General features: G+C 43.5%; 1 protein-coding gene across 2 annotated transcripts; it reads right to left on the bottom strand.

The window, feature by feature from the left end:
• Window positions 1–4,017: 4,017 nt before the first annotated feature.
• Window positions 4,018–16,449, bottom strand: fam169ab (family with sequence similarity 169 member Ab). Of its 2 annotated transcripts, none has more exons than XM_010864085.5 (14): window positions 16,256–16,449; window positions 13,267–13,403; window positions 13,081–13,180; window positions 12,782–12,867; window positions 12,175–12,346; window positions 11,526–11,705; window positions 11,054–11,176; window positions 10,685–10,779; window positions 10,532–10,574; window positions 10,292–10,400; window positions 9,909–10,035; window positions 9,290–9,475; window positions 8,739–8,888; window positions 4,018–8,619 (listed from the first exon to the last, which is right to left on the bottom strand). In XM_010864085.5, exons 2-14 carry the CDS (start codon window positions 13,399–13,401, stop codon window positions 7,903–7,905), a joined length of 2,223 nt encoding a protein of 740 aa, XP_010862387.2. In that variant the 5' UTR covers window positions 13,402–13,403; window positions 16,256–16,449; the 3' UTR covers window positions 4,018–7,902. The 2 variants fall into 2 exon arrangements, with proteins under 2 accessions (XP_010862387.2, XP_019909284.2); XM_020053725.3 differs by lacking the exon at window positions 16,256–16,449 and adding an exon at window positions 14,556–14,772.
• Between the last annotated feature and the right edge of the window lie 469 nt (window positions 16,450–16,918).

Raw genomic sequence — 16,918 nt, 5'->3', positions numbered from 1 at the left:
GTGTGTGGTGTGTGTGAATAGGAGATGTGTGTGTGTGATGTGTAGTGTCTGTGTGTGGTGTCTGTGTGTGGGTGTGGTGTGTGGTGTGTGTGTGTGAATAGGAGATGTGTGTGTGTGTGTGTGATGTGTAGTGTCTGTGTGTGGTGTGTGTGTGTGAATAGGAGATGTGTGTGTGTGTGTGTGATGTGTAGTGTCTGTGTGTGGTGTCTGTGTGAATAGGAGATGTGTGTGTGTGTGTGTGTGTGATGTGTAGTGTCTGTGTGTGGTGTCTGTGTGTGGGTGTGGTGTGTGTGTGTGAATAGGAGATGTGTGTGTGTGATGTGTAGTGTCTGTGTGTAGTGTCTGTGTGTGGGTGTGGTGTGTGTGTGTGTGTTAGCTGACAGGCCGCCACACGGCAGGGGTCCTGGGGAGTGTGAACTGTGTACACCACAGCTGCCGCCAGCAGACGGAACCAACAGCTTCCTGCTAATAAAGAGAAGAAATAAATAGACGGTCTGTTTACCTCGGCAGCGACCGTTTATCCATGCTTACCGATCACAACCTGCAAATTAGCTCCAATGTCACTGACGAACAGACGTGTTAGTGTTTATATACTCACCGGACACCTTTTTTTAGGGACACCTGTCCAGTATGGAGTAGGACCCCTTTACCTCCACTTCAAGGGTTGAAGCGTGGTGTTCACTGTCCTCATTCTGCACATCATTCTCTGACAAGAGTGATTCTTTTAGTTTGCAACCTTTCCTGTCAGCTTGAACAATTCGGACCATTCTCCTTTGTTTTCACCCACAGAACCACCACTGACTGGATCATTTTTTGTTCATGGCACCTTTTTCTGCAACCCCCAGAGACTGTAGTGTCCACATGTCCAAGATGCTAGAACGAACACGCCTGACACCAATACTACAGTCAAAGTCGCACCTCCCCCGTTCTACCGTTTGGTCAAACCTTAACAAAACCCTGATTAATGTACAGAGTTTCAGCCACATGATTAGCTTTTTGGCTATTTGCGTTGATGAACTTTATAAAGCAGACATACTTAATTAAGTGGCCAAAGAGGGGAGGTTTTCATAAACCCGATACTACACAAGGGGCATAGCGTATTAGCCCACTTAACTGACCTCGAGGTCAGTGGTTCCCATCTTGTCAGTTGAGTTGAACCCGGTGTGCTTCTCTGGGTCTAGAACAAAATGCGCACCCTTGTGGTACTGGAAGACTGGCGATTGGATCCACTTTCTCCCAGCCACAGTGGTTCCCAACACGACCTGGGCTCTGTAATGGCTAACAAAAGCCTACACTGGGGTCATTCATCACCAATACGTTGTTTACCAAACTCCCTTTGGCTATATGTTGGTTATAATCGTCATTCCCTGGCAACATACATACACCTAGCGATGGTTTTTCAGATTAGTATCAGTTTATTCTTTATGATCTGAATTATGTGTTAAACCATATTGCTGTGAGTGAAGTCAAATCCTAAATGGTTATCAATAAGTGTAAAAACACTGATACTGTTCTTTCTCTAGATGGCATCGTTAAAGCCTAATGATCAGAGAGCAACTACTGTACCTATTCCAGTGTGTGTGTGTGTGTGTGTGTGCGTGCAACTGAAATTAATTAAAGCCTACACAGCATGTTTCCTGAAAAAACATTTATTTCTTGGTGGGGGGAGGGGGCAAGAGAGAGACAGACAAGAAATAGGAGTGGGACCAGAAGAGAGCAAAAAATACAGAGAAAATATAGCTAGAGACAGAGGGAGGTGTTTGTGTGTGTTGCAGGAGGGAGAAGAGGGGAGGTGCGGAGATGGAGAGAGACTGCCTGCACACACTGTCAGTTAATATAAGGTTTAGAGATAAGGCTCCGCAGACAAACATTGACCAAATCAGCCATTTCAGCGTGCAAGCCTGAACTGCCAGTCACACTGAGAGACAGCGCAACAATCAGCATTCACTCTCTGATAAGAGCTCTACTGGGCGCGTGCAGCAAACAGCCAATCTACTGGCTGCCTGGCAAAGAGGGCAAGAGAGAGGGCGAGAGAAAGCGAGAAGGCGAGAGAGCAAAATAGAGCGAGAAAATACCATAGGCAATAAATCTAAGGAGAAGTTTGGGGGGGGGGGTGAACAGCGGAGGATTGAGAGGACAACACCAGAGAAAGACAGATTATTTTATGTTGCCTGTGGTGGTCTAAGCTCCAGCCCCTGGAACACAAGCATGGGTTCAAATCCGTGGCACTCCTATTCTAGCACATCAACTTTCTAATAGAAATACAAAAAAAAGAGAGGGGTGAGAAAGCCTAGTGGGTAGAGCATGTGACCATTAACCTAAAGGTTGTGAGATTTTATCCCTAAGCGGACAAGGTTAGAAATCCCTAATCAAGGCATTTAACCCAAATTGCTCCCCAGGCACTCCTCGTGCCAACTCCCTACACCTTTCCACTTTGGTTGGGTCATTTGTGGCCGTGTGTGTGTGTGTGCGATCCTCTTCCCCTGCTAGTCATCCAGTTGACTATCTTGATGATTAATTCATATTCTGTATGTCGGAGGTAAAAATCTATGTCTCATGCAATACTGGAGCACATCCCCACCCCTCAACTCTCACATGGAAAAAGAATAGAGGTGAGGAAAAAAGGTGATGGGATAAGCAGGAGTGGTGTGATAACTCTTAAAATAGTCTCTCCCTGGTCTCTCAGTCTCCTGGGAATGGCTGAGGGGGAAAGAGGGAGACATACAGAGAGGGCGTTAATGATCCTATGGTTTTGACTCACTCTTCAATGCTTTGTCTGCTTTGCCTTATACAATAGCATCATTTCATTGCCTAAATTGATTAATGGTGTGTGTGTGTGTGTGTGTGTGTGTGTGTAAGTGTATACATGTGTGTGAAGGGGTGGGATAACACTCCCTATCCATTGATATGGTCTTCCATGCCAGAGAAACCCACAAATAACAAAATAAACACATTCAATGCCAGAGTGGATGCCAACAGGAAGCCAAGCTAACCAAACAACCAACCAACCACAGGGCCATGCTGTATTCTGTGGTACTTGGAACCACACTGGCCCCTTCTGGTCAGACCACGAACTACAACTGAGCCCAGCACAGCGGGCTGAGAAACACTCCTAGTCATTTACCTTTGTCACACACACTTAGACGTAGCAGAGCAAAACAGTGGGCAATAGCTACTGCTGCCTGGATGAACTGTCTGTGTTCCCCTTTCAGTCCAACGGGAGCAGGACTCACTCACAGCTAATATCCAAATGTTTCTGCCCACTTATACCAGTACATGTAATAAACAAATCAACAACAATAATAGCATGCGTGCGTGTGGCAAGAAGAAATATAGACGGGAAGTAAGAACAACAAGATCATGTTTTTATACTGGGTGTGTGCATGTGTGTGTTGCATGCATGTGTGTGTGTGTGCACGGTGTGGAAGGTGAAAGGGTTAAGTCCCATCCCTGGCTGCCTGCAGCTTTCCCTGGCTGTGTCAAGCCCCATTAAACCAGCTACACCACAGCAATATGGTGCCATCAATTACACACACACATACATACACACACGCCAGCATCAATGGAGAGAGAGGGGCAGAGGAGAGGCGAGGCAGGAACACATAAAGAGGACAAACGGCCACATAAAAGACCCGCAGCCTGGCTCGCACACACGCACGCACGCACGCACGCACGCACCTCTCACTGCTGCACTCCAGACAGCTGACGATAAGGCTTTGCTCGGCTTATCTGATGACGTGCACACACGCACGCGCACGCACGCACGCTCCAGCTGTGAATATGACAGGTTGCGTGGAGAGGCAGTACAGTTGAGATCACCCGAAGAGATGTGGAGCCATCACTCTGGCACACAGATTTCTATACACACGCCTCAACACAAGGTTTACGTGATATACAGATACAACAGAATGATGTATGCGTACCATAACAAACGAACGGGAGAAAGATGGGTTGGGCCGCTAGCCTGGAATGTTCCGGTCCCAGCAGCTGGCCTGTTAGATATACACCAAGCCGAGCTTCCGAAAAACATTCTTTATTTTTATTAACTACAAGGAAATCAGAGCTTGAAAGACGTTCAGTGAAATGTTACTAATAAGATAAACAGAAGTCTGTATTGAAACTGCTGAGGAAAAAAACTACATAATAGGTGAAATAATGTCATAGGAGGTAAACTGAGGAAGTGACAAGATCCAGGAATGAGTTGTATTCAATTATAAAAGGTGGTGATTTGAAATGAAACTCATGAACTGCAAAAAAGTATAACTAATTGGTGAAAATAAAACATCAGAGGAAAAAGCCCCATGCAGTAGGTGTATAGAAAAACCAAAGGCACATTTTATTCACTATTATAGAGAAATAAGACCTCTTTAAAATCAAATTAATCTATCCCTGTACTATTGGTGTTCATACTGAAACAAGCCATTCCTCTGACCAGACTGTAGGAAAAACTGAAAACATTCAGCATAAGTCTGTATCTTAAGTGGCACCCTGTTCCATACCTTTGACTGGGGCCCTTAGCACTTGCTGTGAAAAGTTGTACACTATGTAGGTAATCAAATGCCTGTTTGGTTGTTAGTGAATCAAGTGGGAAAGCTGACTCAGGGCTATGTTCAGGAAGGTACAATGTTCTGAAACGCTGTAGAGTGTTGTACCTAACATTAACCATTTCTTCATTACACCATAGTAAACAAAACCCCAGGTGTAAGCCGGTCTAAGAAGTTTGTAGGCCACCCAGGAAACAGGACTGTGTGGGAAACGGCATTGATGTGAGGCAGAATGAGAGGACCACCAAGAGAATCAGAATCAGTGGTCCAGGCCAAACAGGAAGTACCAGACTTAGAGGTGCAACATGGACACATGACCACCCTATTAAAAATAGCCAAGTGCCTCTAAAAACACACAAAAAAATTGATCTCACCACACATCACCAACACTAATCCAAATTAAGTCCAGGAGAGTAATAGGTCAATGGGAGAGGGAGTAGCACTCCCACTGGTTTCAACTGGCTAGAAACGGTTGTCTCTTATTATCTAAATCAATGGTTTGCAAGGACTTTCAGCTGGAAGGAGGTACAATCTGGATGATCACGTGACCAGAGAATTCCTTTTAATGCAGGACTACAGCGTTCTGGCTACCCCTGCTGGAGAAACGCATAAACTACTCACATGGCTGTGTAACATTCAATTCATCCTAGTTTTCAGACATTAAACTCCTTCAGAAAGTATTGGAAACAGGTGGCAGGGTATACATGTAAAAGTATAGCAACAGGTATAAAGGAAAGTGAACAAGAACAGCTGAAAAGACTGGTCTTTCCACAGCCAACACGTGGGGTAACTCTCAATAGTCTAGACCAGGGTTTTTTAAAGGCCAAGACAGCAGGCCTCCCGTCATAGAACATCAATTCACACTATCTATCAGTCAATCAGTGTTAAGCATCCTAACAGAGCCAGTTGCATGTTCAGTGTTCCACTATGCGGACAATCAAAACCGGGAAGAAACGACCAAGTCATTACTTAGGCCATTGTACATAAAGCCACAGCTCCCCTGAAGCTGCCTGGCACCCTTCTGGGGACACGCACCACATTTTAAAAACCCCTGGTCTTCACTGTTCTCCCTGACACTGATCTGGCAGTGGACAGGTAAAAACCTTTAGGTGGTGTTCTACCATATTACTTTTACCTGTCCCTTGTTTTCAGATCAGTGCAAATAAAGGAATCGAAAAAGGAATCTGCGGCCAACTATTGAAATCAACCTCGTATTTTAGGCTACAGTTTCTGGTCTTTTACATGACCCGTCCTGGGCAACCCTAACAAAACAAAAGACATGCTTTTACATAGACGAAGCAGCAGACTAGCATGGATAAATAAAAGGTCAAGTTAAGGAAACCCAAATAATGTCCAGCTAAAAGATAAGTTAACATTATAGAATAACTAGAATAGGAAACCTTACAAAGACATTGAGTTTCTTTGGGTAGCAGGAAATAGTTGCATGAACAATCTGGCAAGGCTCCAGGAGTTTTCCATAGAGAAGAAACAGTCAATGCAAATGGTTCAAACCAGCTCATTAACAAGGGCAAAGGCCGTTCTTCCCCTTAAAATGGGTCAAATTCATTAGTGCACATTATAGCATAATGATTGCAAAAGAAAATTATTTGTTTAATTGGGCAAGTTCAGGTAGACCTTCTCCGTTGAAGCCTATTTTCATTATTGGTGCGTAATGAAAATGTCCCTGGTGTAAAGGTTCCATAATGAACAATTATGATGGTACATCAATAGCCCAAAACTGTTCCTATTACATTTTTGGTTCAAAATGCCTAATACTTATAACCACGTTTCCATTCACAGTCATGTCACTCGTGACCCCGATCCAATCATCAGTCCCCTCCCATCTGGACGCAGAAACAAATATATCCACAACTAAAGTCCTTTTATGTGCACTACATTTCCATGCTCTGCTTCTTAGGTACATTGGTGGAAACAACACTGGGGGGACAAAGCTTTTGTTTTTATGCTGATTGACAGATTTGAATCTACTTTTCATCAATGATGGAAATCAACATACTGGCAGCATAAACTTCAGGTGGAAATAAACTAGCTTCATAAACATTTTATAGTGATATTTTGTTTTACGGTTGGTTTTTACAACTATATAAAAAATCTCTAGAATATAAAAACTCCTTTAAACTACATGCAGACACAAAAAGTTTATCAGTTCATATCAACATGGTAAGTAAAAAAGTATTTGATTACTATAACTATTTAAAAGTGTGTCCCTAAAGGCAATTCTTTTTGGAGTGGTACACAATTAAATAAGGACAACATTTATAGTAATAGTTATTGTTTTACATAATCCTTGCATCCAGTATAATTTTAATTAAGCATGCTATTAACTGGAGATAAAGTATAATTTAGCATTTTACTTGGGAAACGCATGTATAAAATCTGATTTTATTCCTAAACTATCAATCGAATACTTTCACCCAATTCAAAATCTAGTTCATAAGTACAGTATATTAACTGAATATAATATTTGTTTTTATACATGTTTATATATCAATATGCATATGTGAATGTGTGTGTGTGTGCATGCATTCGTATGCTCTACTGTGTCTCCCAATGGTAATTCAAAGCCTTTTCCGTAGTTGTTCAGGACATTCAAAACCAATGTACCTATCCCAAAATTCAGTACTAGGTGTTGTGTCCCACACAGAAAATTACAGGAATTTTGGGAATATTTTCCTTTTTCATACAAGCTACATTTAGTCCTAAAAAGGGTCTAGAAGTCAAAGGAGGTGACGTCTGCTCGAGCTAATTACATAAAGGCTTTTAGAAAAAGAAAACTAAGAGCGCATGTAAAACCATGGCCTTGTTCCAAACCCCAGTAATAACTATCCTGATTCAGTCTATCAACCAGCTAATTACTAGAATCACATGCATATTGTTGTATTTAAATCACATGCAAGACCAGCACTGAATTTAAATACAACAATAGACGACAAGTCAAAACGGAACAGAAGTAGAATCCATAGAACGTCCATGCAACCTCTAATCCAGACCGTTCTACAGTAAACTCATGGCTACAATCGCAATGGCTACCAATCCACCCATCATGCCGCCACTGAATGGTTTGGGGTTGCTACTCATTTTATTTATCTATGGGTCCTGGCAATAGGAGAAATGGGAGTAGGGCTTGAGGGTGATAATCAACTATGAACCAACAACAGGCATGCAAAACTGCAGTTAGTAAAAACAAGAATAAAATCACATTTGAACATTAAAAAAGACTTCACATTGACTTGCAACAGCAAGTGATAAGAATTCCTGTACAAAAAAAAACATTTACAGGAAAAGAAAAAACACCGAAACAACATGAGTGAAGATATAAAGGAACGTTAGCGTGTGTCTAGATCTTGCTGCGTCGTTTCCCTCTGGCTTTCTTTGGAGTCTGGCTTGTTTTGCTCTTCCTCCTCAGTGCCCTCTGGTCGATCACGGGCGGCTGCTCCTCTTCCTCCCCCTCCTCCTCCTCCTCGTCATCATCATCTTCTGCCTTATCAACCTCAACCAAACTATGCTCCACAGCCCCTTCTTCCTCCTCCGTCACTGTAGCTTTCTCCTCCTCTTCCTCCGTGACCTCAGACTGCTCTGTGTCCAGCTCCTGGAGTTCGATGACCCCTCTGCTCAGTCTCTCAGATTTCCGTTTTGGGGGCGTTTGACTATTGCTGCCACCTCTCCTGGATGAGGGGACCTTATCTTCACCATCATCTGAGATCTCGCTCTCCTCCTCCTCCTCCTCCTCCTCCTCCTCCACCATTTGAGCCTTCTCAGCTACTTCTTTTATTTCTTCCTCCTGGTCCAGGACCTCCTTTGCTTTTTCTTCTTCTTCAGCAGGAAGCTGGTTCTCTGCTTCCTCTAGAGGTTGGAAAGACAGGTCTGCCAGCCCGTCCTGCAGCTCTGTTTCCTGGCTGATGCTGTCCACAGCGGAGGGCTCCTCAGAGAATTTCCCCGGTCCCTCGGAGTCTCCTTCAGTCTTTTCTTCTCCTTCCATGAGTGAAGCTCCAGCCTCCTCTGGAAGTTGCCTCTCTGCCCCCTCTGAAAGCACACAAGCATCTTCTACAGCGTCCTGCAGAAGACAAAAAGAAATGCGTACAGTGGTGAATTATTTTTTCCTTTTTTAACAGCCAGAAGGAAAACAATGTACATATGTACTTCTAAGGGCACGACAGCAGCCCTCTCACTCACCTCCCCAGAGATGGAGGACTCCACAGGTTTTGGCTTTGTGGGCGAGTGGTCCTCCTCTGGAGTGGAGGCTGGTTGTTTCACTAACCCGAGTGGATCCTCATTTTCCACCACAGGTTCAGCAGACTCCACTGAAGAGGCTTCTACGGTGCCCTACAGAAGACAAAAAGAACAGTAGCAAAAAAAAAAATATGTAAGCGTTTAATAACATCATCACATGGCAGCATCGTACAGAAATAACCTTTCCAACAATACTCTTGAAAAACCAATGCTGGCAGATGAGTTTAAACACTTGTGCAGTGGTTTTATGCGGTCCATGTAAATTACCCAAATGTCCTTCTTCCATGAAGATTCAAGTGTATAAGTAGTTACACGTAGGCATGACTCCAGACTGCAGTCACTTTCGCTTAAAGTCGGTTCATAGGGACACTGAACTATGAAAGGCTCCCATCATCTGATCTGCAAACCCCTTGTTCCAATAATACCTCCATTCCAAACATTCCAATTATTATACGAGGTTAATCCTCCTAAAGCAGTAGGAATGAACCACATACTTTGGCCTCAGTGGACTTTTTATCCTTCACCACCGCCTCTTCCTCAATTTCCGAGCCTTCCTCTGTCAATATGTTCTCCAGCATTGCCTCAGGCTGCTTTGGGGCCATCTCTCCCTCCATCTTTTCCTCAACTCGCTCCTCCTTATCCTGGTCATCTGTCAATTCTCTGTTAACCTCTTCCAAGTCCTGAGGAGAGAAGAACCACAACCAATGACAGGCACCTTCAATTTATAAACACTTGGTAGCAGTGCCTAAAATTAAACCTTTAAGCACACTACCTTTAACCAAAGTCCATTGAGAATAGTGTGCCATTTTGGGACCTAGATCGCTGAAACACACTGATACTAACCACCTTAATGTACCTCAATGACGACAAGCAGAGTAGAACAGTCAAAGCTGAAACACACTGATACTAACCACCTTAATGTACCTCAATGACGACAAGCAGAGTAGAACAGTCAAAGCTGAAACACACTGATACTAACCACCTTAATGTACCTCAATAACGACAAGCAGAGTAGAACAGTCAAAGCTGAAACACACTCTGATACTAACCACCAAAAGCATCAAGAGAATGTGCTTTTTTTACAAGCTGTATTATTCATCACCATCCCATCACCTGAGTGGTAGCATCCTCCTCCACTACGGAAATCGGTTCTCTGGACTCCTTGTCCTCCTCTGCCTCCTCCACTCCTCCTTCTACTGTGGTAGGCGTTGTCCCTTCTATTGCTTCCTCATCCTCAAATCTGAACACACAATTAGACCAGTGGTATAAGTAGGATTTTAAACCAATGGTCTACAAACTTAGTAAAAGACACAATTTGGTATTGAAATTAGTACATGGAGTTGTCTATTGTTTTATAGTCTCTTGGGGAGAAAAGAAAAATATCACAAAATGTGTCCATTAAAGAAAACTTGCCCTGAGAAAAAGCATGTGATTCATATTTATATCGTACACATTTACTTAGATGTTTCTTTTTTGACTGAAACTCCTCGTCTGACCTGTTCATCTTCAGCGGTTGGCTCTCATCTGTGAAATCTTCCATCTCTTCCCTGCTACGCTTGTTATGACTGCCACTTCTGTTTGGTGATAGCGGTGTTTCGTCCAGGACTACACAGGAGCAAAACATTTTCATTCCAATGTGTGTAGTATACAAAAATATTAGCCCAGATATTTCTAACCCGAAGCAAGACTGTCACTGTGATCTTGGGGGGCCAAAACTGTTTCTCAAATCTACTTACCTTCTGTAAATGTGAGAGGCTTATTCACCACCAAAACATCCCCCTAACAAACAACAAAAAGAAATAAAGACCACATCATATCCTGATTATCCCTACAGGACATACTAAGTAGCACATAGGGCCAGTAAGCAGTACAGCAAGAGACAGACGTACAGTAAGGTCCAGACAGTTGTCCTCCATGTGTATGTCGGTGCTGTTCAGATTGTCTTCTCTGTGATCGCCGTTCGCCTTCCCCATGCGAATGACCCCTTAAACAGAATCAGCACAAAAAACTCAAGTCAACTGGTTACCAGTGATGACCCATCTGACAAAACCCCACAGCACAGCATGTCTGAGCCCCTGACCTCACCGTGCTACTGTCCCCAAGGGTCAGTTGTATTCAGAAAGGTTGCAGATAGAAATCTCATCAATAGCAAGGGCATTTTCATGTTCTACATAACTGACAATGGAATCCATTCTACAGAAGCCATCTGTCTAAATTGGGAGTGCTTCCCTGTGTATCTTCAGCTTATGCATGCGTACCTTTCAGACCCAGAGCTTTGATTTTGCTGGAGATGCTCTCCCTCTGGTAGGGACCTCCAACGCCTTCCACCACCCACAGGAGGTCCTGGTCGGCAGGGTACCGACATAAGTACTGGCGGCACACTGGATTTCAGGGAGAATTTGTACACTTTGCTTGAACAATTTAGCAGTGACTGTGCAAAAGTTGGACAACATTCTGGGCCGAGGACACGTTGAGAACATATCTCGGAGATGTTTATGATGCATATGTGATATGTGTACTCTGCACAGCGCTAGTAGCCAGGGCCAGTGACTGTTGTTTCTGATAGTGGTTATTGCTCTGAGGGACCTTTCCACAAAGGCTCCAGAGACATTTTTATATACTGCAATGCTGGAGGTTGTCTCTGTGTTGCTGTTTGTAATTAAAGTACACTGATTTGATAGGGAATTTTTTGGCGAAATAAAGTATTTAGAAAAAGAAATCCTCACAAACCTTTATACATAGTTAGAGAGAGAGGGTACTTTAGGCCCAGCTGGTCATCCTTGAAGGAGTCCACAAAGTCCTCCAGCATCTCCAGACCATGGCCGTTTCCACGGTGACGCTTCCTGACAAAGATGGAGTCCATGACAGGGAGCTGGTAACGCTGGGTAACAAAGTTACTACATAGGCTGTCTACAGAGAGAGGAAGAGATTTACTGCCAGTTAATATCCTACTCACATATTTGCAGTATAAACCAAACTCAAAATGCATACTCATGTGAGCGCAAACACAAATCTGAAATTAGAACAGAAGACTGCTTTTCTGTGAGAAATCATAAAAGAAATCAACCAAATGTGGAAGTCATTTGAGTCAGGTCTCAAAGTGGGTGCAGTGAAATGAATTATTCTAAAAGTACAGAATCTCTGACAGATTCATTTTATTCCTGCACATCGGTTTTTCTTACAGTTAGCAGCTCTGCGATGGTCTCCGGGCAATTCAGAAAACATGCACAAAAGGAATGATTCTGTGTACTACTACCACTGTGAACATTGAAACTATGCACAACTATACTATTCATATAGAAAGCAGCTCTGTTGGACAACAAATTCGACTGGTTGGATTTTGAACACAAGTTTCCAGCAGGACCGGAAACAAAGTCACCTTTGGGTTTGACGGAGTAGAAGCCGATGGCGTGTCCGTCCTTCCACAGGAGCTTGGCAAACTCATGCTGGCCGTGACACAGGAAGGGCACCTCGGGCTGGTCCATCTCACCCACCCGGTACACGATACGGTTCAGGACGTACAGGATGATCCGCTCACCAAGGCTACGTACCTGGGACCCATTAACAAAGACAGAATTTCAAGTGACAGGACAAACACTTCACTCTGTATGACCCCTGCAACAGAACGATACAGTGACAGACCACTTGAATGGCAGCTCTTTCAGGCTCATATGGGCTGTTGGCCGGGGAACAATGTCATAGTAGAACAAACAAACACACACACACACACACACACACACGCACATATATGTGTGAAAGCGATTTGGCTCGACACGTGGCTTAAGTAATCGTTCAAAAATGTTGCGACTGGTTTTACAGCCCCATGCCTCTGCCAGCCTCTCGTAAACATATAATTACATTTAACTGCGGGTTCGAATCACGCAAAAGCCTGGGGTTGTGAGCCTTCTTGTTTGTGTGTTTCAAGGTATTAGCTCCGTCTGTCGATGTTTCAAATCAACAAATGTTGTGTTGCAAGGAGTGAATACCTTGATGAGACCAGTTCTGGATGGGTCTGAGGTTTTGAGAAGGTCTTCTATGGACCACCACTGACCAGCCAAGAATAGAGCCACAGCTGGATAGAGAGGTGGAAGAGGGGACAAGAGAGGGACATTTACAATTAAGATTTGAAATAAAATCAATCACCAGACCTACAACTAAACTATTACATCTGAAAGTAGATGATTCCTATCAATCAGTAAGCTGGTTGTTTGGATTGAAAATGCTGGAACCTACGTATGCATGTCAGATACTGGGTTTAGGAGACTGTGGCAGGAGTGAGTTCTACCTGTGAGCTGGTCATCTGGAGCAAACAGGGCTAGAATCTTGTGTTTCAGGTCTCCTCCGTAGATGGGCATGAATCCAACATTACTCAGACTGATACGGATCTACAGGTGACAGAGAGTGACTTAGTGTTACAGTCAACTACACTAAAGGTGTGTGTGTGTGTGTGTGTGTGTGTGTCTCAGTCAACCTTTCTGTGGCTGGGCAGGGTAAAGGTGTCCGCCTGGTCCAGGCTGATATATCGTAGCTGGGTCATGTAGCGATGAGCAGCTTGCTCCTCCTCCTCCGGTCTTATTGACCCCAGCATGTCCACAGGGAACTCCATCCCTACAGGGTAAAGGTCAGGGGTGACAGACGCACGACATGGACTAAAGCAGACACACCCCCCGCCTTTCAGCTCTTCTTCCCCTTAAAGATGAGGTCCATCAGGTTTGAAAAGAGACCGACCGTTTCTATCTCACTTAATGTGCCTTCCAACCGGTAGTTAGCCTCCGAAAGGACTCAAGTGTTCTCTGCGGCGGACCTGCTGCTCTGCGTGCGGTTTCTCAAAGACAGGGCTTCACTTGACAGCCTCAAACCAGCTTTCCTGTTCTCCCCCATTTGTCCCCACCAGAACGATTCGGTTCCAACTGGTTTCAGCTGAACGTGTTTGGGTTGGCCTGGCCCGTGTTACTACTGCCTATACATTGGGGTGAACAAACCCCCCCTGCCTCCATTTCACACGCACACCCCCTGGAGCCTTTAAAAACAGACCCCTCCGCCACAGAGCCATGTGATTCCAGAGCTTTGTGTGTGTGTTCAGTCAGTTCGGCCGGGTGGGCCAGCACTGTTAAAACTGGCCCCGCTGACACTCTGTGGAGACTCCCTGTTGTGCCTCTAGTCCCAGCCGCTGCGCCTCTGGGGAAATGATAGCGAACTCTGGGTAACGCGGTTCTATGGGCCGAATTGTTTCCAGGAAAAACCACCGCTGTTCTTGCTTCGGACCTGGAGGCCAATTTTGACAGGCCTTTCGTGGGGGAAGATCGGGCATTTACGTGGGAGTTTCATCCGTTTAGTTTGTCACATGCGCAACAAAGACCAAAACAACACCACAGTAACACGCTGGAACATTTAATTCAAAATGACCCTCATGAAAAAGCACGAGTTCACAGAAACACAAAAGTTTATGCACAGAGACTACATACCTGCTGTAGTTAACCCTTGGCCGGCACTGTTTGTGTCCAACAGTTAATGTTTGTGCCATATGTTATATAAAGCTAGTCTAAAGGGGCAGAGCAGGAAACAGACAACCATTTAAAGCCTGCAAGCTGGTTCATAGCAACTATAAGCCACAAGGACGTTTTCTAGTTGAAACAATGTCTTGCTTTCCCTTCCGATCCCTTTCCAAAGAGAATTAGATTTTCCCCCAAACTCACAGGAACTACCAACCAGGGGTTTCAGGAAAACCTAGGAATTGCGAGATTAATCAGAATGTTGTACCTGTACTTATCTTGCATACTCTGACACAGTACCTCTCCCCACATCTAACCATCTCTGACTGGGTAGAGGCAGCGTAGGGTCTGGGGCACATGGTCCTCCCGACAGATGAGAAAGGACTGCATAGAAAAGCAACAAACTTGTGCTTTTGAGGAGCTGGCTACCATACTCTAGGACATCTAGCTGTTGAAATCTATATTTTAACTCCCATGTTCTCCAAACTGTGCACAGGAGATATACAATCTAATAGTATCCTTTCCTATTGAAAATCCCCCCACCACCCAAAGTTTACCATCATTTAAAAATTATTTTACTTCTAAACCTCAATAAGTTAAAATAAATTATCCCTAAACTTAACCTAGCCTTAATGCCTAAACCTAACTAGTAAGGCCTAACCCTGACTCCAACTCTACTCTCAATTGTAACTTCTGCCCTAAACCTTACACTCTGCAAATGACAATTGCCTTTTTCAGAATTTACCACAGTTTGGGGACATTTTTGTCCCCATAATATAGCTAGGTTAGAGACACACACACATACACACACACACTTTATAATACAGACCATTACATGGGAACCCATTTGCACACACATACACCACCCGTCAGACCAGATCACCATTGATGCGGAAGGCTTTTGGGAACAGGCAAAACAATCAGTCCTCATTCAGTCTCCATCCCTCTGCCCACACTGGCATAAATACCAGGAAAACATTCACTGCACCCAAATAAACAGTGGCCACAAAAAATATTCTAGAAATATTAGATATCAGTGATGTTAAAGCCCTAAACCCTAATCCAATAACAGATCTTTGTTAGGTTCGAATGATAACGAAGTTGATTGACAGGGGGCTCTATCAGGAGGGAATGGCTAGCAATTGAGTAGGCTAAGTGTTATACAGGGTCTTTGTGTTACAGTTTCCAGGTAAGCTGGCCATATTTCACCAGCCTTGAAAGACAACAGTACATTATGTTCTTTCACAGCCTTGACTCACGCCCTACATTCTAGCCTATAATATCACGATACATTTGAGTAACTAAATTAATGTACACTTCCAGGAGATATTTAAAATGTAAACGTGGACATAGTTAACTTAAGTTATTCAGACAACAACTGGACATGAAAAACCTGTGTACAGGACAGACCTTTGGGCGACAATGTGTTTGCTATCATGAATAAAAAGTCCTGCACAGTAGACAGCGAATTTCAATAAATATTTTCATTTACTTATTTAATATTTACCCTAATCAAGTATGTTAATTATCATGAGCAGGGGACATGGCGGTGTTAGGGTTGATTCAGCAGAAAGTTAACGAAGTTCAAGCAAACATTAGCCTATAGAATGCAATTAAGGGTAACCCAGCTGAACCGAAAAACAACTTTCTTAATACTAATTTCCCACAGCACCTCACCTGACTTAAGATGTCATTCCTTACCAAACTGGGTGTCTTCAACAGTTAAAATTCAGGCCTTAACCAACACGAGTTCTGTACAAGACAGTCCTAAGTAAATGTTAATAGAAATAAAAGACCCAACGTGTAATTAAAACAGATGTTTTAACGAGTCATCCAACATATGCCGTGTAACGACATCAACAGGGCCAAACCAGCGGCCACACCGACCATCCCAGCGCGTTTCAACACTCAAAACACTCCATATCTCCAAAATAAAACACGCTGTTTTCCTGAAATTCTCAAACTCACCTTTATCCTTTTGCGGATGACACGACGGAAGACTCCTTTCTTTCTTTTGCACAAACTACTTGGTATATTACTTAAATTTTTTGAAAATACACGAAAGCATCTGTGACTATGCTATCGCTTGTAAAATCCTGCGCAGGCTGCGCGACACTAGTGGACTAAGCACGCACACTGTGATTCGCGCATTCCGTGCATTGGCTGCTGGGACAGATAAATTGTGCAAGGTAAGACAAACCGTTCACCAACACAAACAACTACCGAGCCCACTACGACTGACATACTTTAAATATGTATTTAAATCCTGATAAGAGAAATTCAAATATTATTGCTATTTATAGTGGCCTATATCTCTCTTGTTTCTATATTTGCACTCCCTGATATCTTAAATTAAACATTTATTTTAAGTAATCCTGAGATAGGATACATTTTACCGAAAGCAATGTTGAGATACTGCTTTTTAATTCAACACAGTTCCTTCGCACAGCATGGACGTCACCACCCAGTTTACAAGAAACGTTCCCAGAACTTTAGAGAACGTTCCCTAATAGTCTATGGATCATAAACGTGTTAATCTGAATGTTCCTGTGATATACAATAAACCATACTAGCACAAAACATTGAAAAGATGTCTTTCAAATTATTTTCCTCAGTGTGATGTTTCCCACT

This window comes from Esox lucius, chromosome 14, assembly GCF_011004845.1.
Source record: "Esox lucius isolate fEsoLuc1 chromosome 14, fEsoLuc1.pri, whole genome shotgun sequence".
NCBI lineage: Eukaryota > Metazoa > Chordata > Actinopteri > Esociformes > Esocidae > Esox > Esox lucius.
This window is presented reverse-complemented; position numbering and strand designations above follow the sequence as displayed.

Bases quoted from the DNA above. Each gene is read 5' to 3' on its own strand.
- fam169ab (XM_020053725.3), bottom strand. From the start codon at position 14,646: ATGTGCCCCAGACCCTACGCTGCCTCTACCCAGTCAGAGATGGTTAGA. The intron at 11,706-12,174 runs GTGACTTTGTTT...CTCTCTCTGTAG, and splicing joins CTACTCCGTCAAACCCAAAG to ACAGCCTATGTAGTAACTTT. The intron at 9,476-9,908 runs GTGATGGGATGG...TTCTCTCCTCAG, and splicing joins AGGAGGATGCTACCACTCAG to GACTTGGAAGAGGTTAACAG.